The sequence below is a fragment of the Chrysochloris asiatica genome, unplaced genomic scaffold, assembly GCF_000296735.1.
Source record: "Chrysochloris asiatica unplaced genomic scaffold, ChrAsi1.0 scaffold00129, whole genome shotgun sequence".
Taxonomy (NCBI): domain Eukaryota; kingdom Metazoa; phylum Chordata; class Mammalia; order Afrosoricida; family Chrysochloridae; genus Chrysochloris; species Chrysochloris asiatica.
Window position 1 is genome coordinate 6,451,510 of NW_006408647.1, and position 7,431 is coordinate 6,458,940.

Here is a 7,431-nt window from a genome sequence, read left to right on the forward strand (position 1 = left end):
TACTCCTAGAAACCCTGCACATAAGGAAACAAAATGGTGCCTGGTCTTGCACCATCTCCAGATTTCTTACGGATTGCACCAGTGTGATCCGTAATTTTCTGTGGCTGAGTTTTCTAAGTATATCACAAGGCCTTTCTTCCTCATCTGCTTGTAGTCTGGAAGTTCCACTGAAACTGTATAGCATCATTGCATTGCACAAGTCTCCACTGACAGGCAGTTATACTTGAGGTTCGTTGACCAGCAGTTGAACCCTCCTGTATGGCAGGTAAAGATTCTGCCACTGAACTGCCACTGTCGAAACTACCGTTGAGTCGATTCTGACTCTCTAGGGTTTCCAATAGTGAGGTTGGCTCAGGATCGGGCAGTGTTTCATTCTGTTGTGCTAAGGTCGCTATGGGTCGGTACCGACTCGATGGCACGTAACAACAACAACAGGGTTTCCAAGACTGTAAATCTTTAGGGAGAGTCCTGGTGTGGTGATGTGGGTTTAAATGCGCTGGACTGCAAAGTCAGTTTGAACTACAAGGTCAGTGTGGTTCAAGCTCACCAGCTGCTCTTAGGAAACCCTATACAGGTTTGCTTTGGGTCAGAATTGACTTGATGTCACTCTAAACAACAAATCTTTAGGGAGCAGACAGCCTCATCTCTCTCCCGCTCAGTGGCTGATGGGTTTGAACCATTAACTTTGCAGTTAGCAGGCCAACACTTAGCGCTCTGACCTCTCTATACTCCAAAAATTCAAACCCACTGCCATTGGGTCAATTCTGACTCATATTGACCCTACATAGGATTTCCCTTGCTGTATAAGTTTACAGAAGGTGCTTTGGTAGCGTAGTGGTTACAAATTGCGCTGCTAATCTCACGGTCAGCAGTTCAAAACTATCAGCTGTTCCATGGGAGAAAGATGAGGCTTTCTGCTCCCGTAAAGATTTACAGCCTCAGAAACCCTGTACAGGGTCGTTATGAGTCAGAACCGACTCCACAGCATATAACAACAACAAGTTTACAGGAGTCCTGGTGTGGCGCTGAAGGATAATGCACTGGATCACAAGGTTGGTTTGAACTGCAGGGTCAGTAGTTCAAACCCACCAACTACTCCTTGAAAACCCTATACAGGGTTGCTATGAGTTGGAACCAACTTGACAGCACTTAACAAGAACATATATTTACAGGAGCAGAAAGCCTCCTCTTTCTCCTTTGAATTGGCTGGTAGATTTGAACTGCTGACCTTGTAGTTAGCAGCCCAACTTGTTAACTACAATACCCACTGTGCTACCGGGGCTTCTTGTCTGTGTTGTTGTTATGTGCTGTCCAGTCGTGTGAACCTGCATAGGCTTTCTAAGGAGTGGCTGATGGGTTTGTGTTTGTTGTTGTCAAGTTGATTCCTATCCATAGTGACTGTATTTCCAAGGAGCAGCTGGGTTTGTCTATGTTGTTGTTGTCATTAAGTTGCTGTCGAGTTGGTGCCAACCCATAGTGACCCTGTATAGGGTTTCTGAGGAGCAGCTGGTGAGTTTGAATCGCGGTGAGTTCAAACGGCTTTACAGTCTGGTGCATTAACCTACAGCACCACACCAGGACTCCGGGTTTGTTTCTGTTGTTGTTTGTTGTTGTTAGGTGCCATTGAGTCAGTACTGACCCATAGTGACCTATGCACAGCAGAATGAAACACTGCCCGATCCTGGGCATCGATGCTGCCACTTGGCCAGTCCATCTCGTTGGGGGTCTTCCTCTTTTTCTCTGACCCTCGCTTTGCCAAACATGATATCCTTCTCCAGCGACTGGTCCCTCTTGACAATATGTCCAAAGTATAAGAGATTAAGTTTGGCCATCTTGGCCTCCAAGGAGCACTCTGGCTGCACTTCTTCCAAAATGGATCTATTGGTTCTTTTGACAACCCATGACACTTTAAGTATTCTCCTGCAACACCATAACTCAAAAGCATCAATTCTTCTACGGTGAAGGAAAATTCCTCACTACACAGATTCCATACTAGATTTTCCTCCAAAGGACAGTTTCATGAATTAGTGTAAGAAGTATTGCTGTACATCAGATTAGTTCTATTAATTTTTGCTGTTTGTTTCTGAACTTTGGTTTCTTGCTTGTCCCTTTGAGCTCGGACTCCTGAGTTTCTGTTACGAACACTGTCACATATCTTACATTATTTGAAGAATGCCTGTGGAAGTGAAAGGTGGATGTAAGTTCTGTTGCATAATCCAGGCTGTGTATTTTATTTTTGTGTGTGTACCCTGCAGGGGGTGTCATTAACTTGTCAGTGCCTATAGTTCTGCCGGCTACCCAAGAAGATAAAGAGAGGCTGGATGGCTGTACAGCGTTCGCTCTGATCTATGAGGGCCGCCGTGTGGCTATTCTTCGCAACCCGGAGTTTTTTGAGCACAGGAAAGAAGAGCGTTGTGCCAGACAGTGGGGAACAACATGCAAGAACCACCCCTACATTAAGGTCCTGAACAAAGCTATTATGGTTTATCTTGACGAGCAATAATTTCTGTTCAGAAATGTGGGCATTTCCGACATATTGGTTGTTCTACTGGAATTGTTGATATTTTGCTGAATTGAGACTGGGATGTAGATTGTTTTGAGTGCCTGGTCTTGTTGAATAATGTTTATCTGGATCCAGATGACAAGTATTAAGTATCTACTATACTACTGTGGAGTCCTGGTGTAGCGATGTGGGTTAATGCACCAGATCGCAAAACCGTTTGAACCGCAAGGTCAGTGGTTCAAGCTCACCAGCTGCTCCTTAGAAACCCTATACAGGGTCGCTATGGATCGGAACTAACTTGATGGCACTTCATAACACAACAACCTGTGGGAGTCCTGGTGTGGCAGAGGCTTTCTGCTCCCATAAAGATTTATAGCCTCATATACCCTGTACAGGATTGCTATGAGTTGGAACCGACTCAACGGCACACAACCAACCACCATCATACTACAAACAAGGAGTTCTAGTAATGTGTAGTGGGTTAGGAATTGGATTGCAAACTGAGAGGTTCAACAGTTTGAACCCACCAGCCAATCCACAGGAGAAAGAGGAGGCTGTCTGCTCTTGTAAAGATATATAGCCGTGGAAACCCAAAAAGACAGTTGTGCTCTGTCCTGTAGGGTTGCTATGAGTCGGAATTGACTCAGCGGCAGTGGATTTGACTTTTTTGTTGTTGTTGGTGTTTTTCCAGTGCAGACATTGAGCTAGGAGCTGGGAACATCAGGCACAACCATACTTCTGGAGTGTCAATTTTGTCTGTGGGAGCAGCCATTACCCATGTAATTATAACAGCAAGTGAGACCAGGGTCTTCTGGGAGCCCATGACAGGGTCATTTAATGTTGTTTGGACTTTTTATTTAATATTGTTTCTGGTGTACAAGAATTAATATAATCATCCTCTCCATAGTGTTTTACTTTACAAATTATTTTGTTACTCAGCATCAACAATGAAAGGAATGTTTTCATTACTTTAAAAGTCCTAAGAAAGAACATTGGTCTTATTCTTTCATATGCAAATATAATCATTTCTCAATTTTTAAATCAACTACAAAATACATTCTTATTCTAGAGCGTCTCTAATCCCAATTCATTTAATAGTAGTCAAGTAGATTTGTCATTGACTTCAAGATGAAAGTGGCTTATAACTGCTTTGAGCTTGCTATGTGAAAACTGTTCTGATTTTGACCTGTGTTACACATTTAAAAAATCATTTTTTGTTTTTTCCCCACTAGATGGTTATGGAACAAGGAGATTGGCTGATTGGAGGAGACCTGCAAGTCCTGGACCGAATTTATTGGAATGATGGTCTTGATCAGTATCGTCTTACACCTACTGAGCTGAAGCAGAAATTTAAAGATATGAATGCTGGTAAGAGAAAGACTTAATTATTTAATGAGACCATTTGGAGTCTCTGCTTGATGGGAAAGTTTCAAAAGATTTTTCCAATGCTTATTGCAAAAATTGTACCAACCATCCCTCCCAGAACATTCTCTAACTCAACTGGTTTGATAATTCATTGCAATGGCCACACAGAACTCAGAGACCATCTTCAAAGTTACTAGTTTATTAGGGAAGTTATTAGGTTACAGGTCAGGGTCAGAAATGTTCATGGTACAGTTCTTTGGTCAGGACAGTCTCTCCTCTGCTATGCCCACAGGCAGGCCTCTCTGGCCCTTGGCCCAGCCTCTGTATTGACCCAACAATGTTACAAAGCTCTTTTATGGATACTGATAAGTGTCCATAGGACACACCACTCTATAAACCCTGGCCTTAAGACACTCAACTCTATGCTCTATGGGTCGGCAAACTGACCTCCCTCCGTTAAGTGCCTGGAGGCACTCCATTCTGCAAGCAAGCCTTCTACCCAAAGTCATTCGGCTTTATTTGCTCTGTGGACCAGGAAGCCCACTGCTCTCTTATATTCTGGCTCTTGGTTTATAAAGTCTATGACTAGAAGAGACATGAAATAATTCACTACAGCACACTTCCTAAAACGTAAAGCAAAATGATGAGTAAGGACCAGCACTGAATCCAATCCCCAAATGTGGGACTCAATCCTCTCCTCACAGTGGGTTCAAACTGTTGAAACATTTGGTTTTCAGTCCAACTTCTAACCCACTAGAGCTCCTGTTACCTCCATCTCTGTCTCTGTCAATGGCCACCTGGAGCTAGATTTCAGCTCAAAAGATTGCCATGTAGGCAGACACCAGGCACAAGTTTGGGGAGTCCACACAACATCCCAACTTTCTGACTTGCTAACCACAGATTCAGGACTGGCTCTCCACTAACCTTCATGATACTGGTTGTAATCTTGGAGAGCATATGACATCCTTACTTTTTGAACTGCTGACTTCCCTGCTTCCTTAGGTTTGATAATTCACTGAACGACTCAGAGAAACCACAGAGAGTATGCTGTACTTATGACTACAGACTTATTACAGTCAAAGGGGATACAAATGAAGAGATACTTCGTGCATAGAGGGTTGTTAACGTGGAGCTTCCGTGTCCCATGAGACATGGTACACTTCTGAACACATTCCTGCCAGTTCGGAAGCTCACTGAATTTCTGTGTTCAGAGCTTTTATCAGCCTGTTCTTTATAATAGGGTAAATCATGCCTCCTGAAACTAGTTAATACTAGCTTCCAGGTGATTCTTTTCTTATCTGGCCACCCCAACATGCCAGCATCAATTATCAGGTGTGACCCACAAGTCCCAATTACTCCAAGTGTTATTTCTTTGGAGCCAAGAAAAAAAGCTACTTTATGTAGGGTAAAACTAGGTCTTTTACCCCACAATGAGTAATGATAAATTAAATAACAGAATATATAAAATAAAGGTAGTCAGTAGAAGCCAACCTTGAGATCTTTTAACAAATGTAATTCTGAAAGCACTTGCTCATCTATGTAAACAAATTTGGAAAACAGCTTCCTAGCCTGGGAGAGATCCATATTTGTTTCTATGCCAAAGGAAGATGACCCAGAATAATATAGAAATTATTGAATGATATTATAACATACAAGTAAAATTTTGCTGAAGATAATTAAACCATGATTACAGCAGTACATCGACAGAGAACTGCCAGAATTTCAAGCCAGACTCAAAAGAGGGTATGTGATGAGGTCTGTATCACTGCTTGTGTCCGGTGGATCTTGGTGGAAAGCAGAGAATACCAGAAAGATATTTACTTGTGCTTTTTGATTGAGCTCAACACAATAAACTATGGAAAACATTGCAAAGAATGGGAATTCCAGAACACCTAATTAGACAATCCTTGGAACAGAACAAGAGGATACTGCCTGGTTTAAAATTCAGCATATGTGAGTTCAGCATTCCTTGGAAATCTCTATATGTCTTGGTATCAGTCTTTTCCTGGATCTAGGAGTTTCACAGTGCAGGGACACTCCCAGCTCTTCTGTCTTTAATAGGTACTTTTCTCTCTGCTCATTTCTTTCTCCTTTTATCTTTGTAAGATAAAAATTTTTTCAGCTCACACCCTCCAGGAAACTACCTTTCAATTAATTAACTATTCAAAGCAGATACAATGGAAGTGATTACGTTATATTAGAACTAATCATGGTGGATTACTACATCTTAATTGCCAAACTACTGAGAATCCTGGCCCAGTGAAATTGACACAAGACCTTAACTGTCAGGACCTTTTAAGACTCCAATTGCTATTCACCAAATTAGGATGTAGAACATTGTCTTTATGGACTATGTTGTTCTAGTTGACCTTGTTGTTGTTGTTAAGTGCTGTTACGTCGGTTCCGACTCATAGTGACCCAGTATAGGGTTTCCACAGAGCAGCTGGTGCGCTTGACATCAAACATCGTTTGATGTTGCGGTTCAAATGACTTTGCAGTCCAGCACATTAACCTGCAGCACCGCACCAGGACTCCAGTTGACCGTAGTGCTCCCTTAGACTATTCAGATATTTAATGTTGTTTTGTTTTGTTTCTAATTATTATCCATAGACTTCTTTTTTAATCTCTTGAGGCACAGGAACATGTTTAGACTTGCTGAGATTACCTTATTTAATGTTAGCAAATATATTGTCGACACTGTTAAGGACGCTTAGTAAGGATAATCATTTCATAATTGGAAACTTTAATATTACATCTTTGACGACCAAACAAACTTATTTAGCAATTCTTTTGCTTAACAACTTAGTATAACTTTATTTAAAGTAGCTGAGAGCCAGGAACCAGTTGTTAGCCTTAAATTAGAAAACAAACAACCTTAGAGTGTCTTACTTTGTTTTTTCCAATTTAGATTAAGGCCAAAGAGTTATATTTATAGTTCATGTTCCCTCTCTTTTAAGATGTTAATGATAAATCATCTATTAACATGTAGAAGACATAATTTAAGGAGATGGATTATTTATATTACTGTTACCTAGACTTTTTTCTTACCTCTCCTCCCTCTCCTCTCTCCTCATCTTAGAAGTATGTTGCTTACTCTGCATGGGTATTATCTTGTGTACAACATTCATATAATCAGTTGTACTAGTTCTAGATCATTCTGTAGCTGGAAACATTAAGACTTCTTTACTGCAGATAATGCGCTGGACTGCAAGATCAATTTGAGCCCAAATTCAGCTGTTCAAACCCACCAGCCACCAGTTGGTAACCCTATACAGGGTTGCTATAAGTCGGACCCAACTCTACGGCACTTAATAACAACAAGAACAATACTTACCTCACTGGTGACTGAGCAATATCCCAGAAAGGTAGAATGAATTTTAATGAAGCCATGCAAGATCCTGTTAGTATATACAAGGGGACTTCAAAGAGTTCACAGAAAAATTCCATTATCTTTTTTTTTTTAATTTAAGGTTTTTACTGTGGATTGAGTGAAAGTTTACAGGGCACATCATCAGTTTCACATTCAACAATTCATATAACTTGTTTCATTACATTGATTATAA

The 7,431-nt window shown here is 41.1% G+C and overlaps 1 protein-coding gene across 1 annotated transcript in view; it reads left to right on the plus strand.

Annotated features, from left to right (window-relative positions):
* Positions 1–7,431, plus strand: part of PAPSS1 (3'-phosphoadenosine 5'-phosphosulfate synthase 1) — a 174,525-nt gene that overhangs the window by 85,797 nt on the left and 81,297 nt on the right. Inside the window, exons 8-9 of the mRNA XM_006869328.1 lie at positions 2,256–2,461; positions 3,736–3,871. Of these exons, the coding sequence (XP_006869390.1) occupies positions 2,256–2,461; positions 3,736–3,871 (342 nt within the window). The remainder of the gene's footprint in view (positions 1–2,255; positions 2,462–3,735; positions 3,872–7,431) is intronic.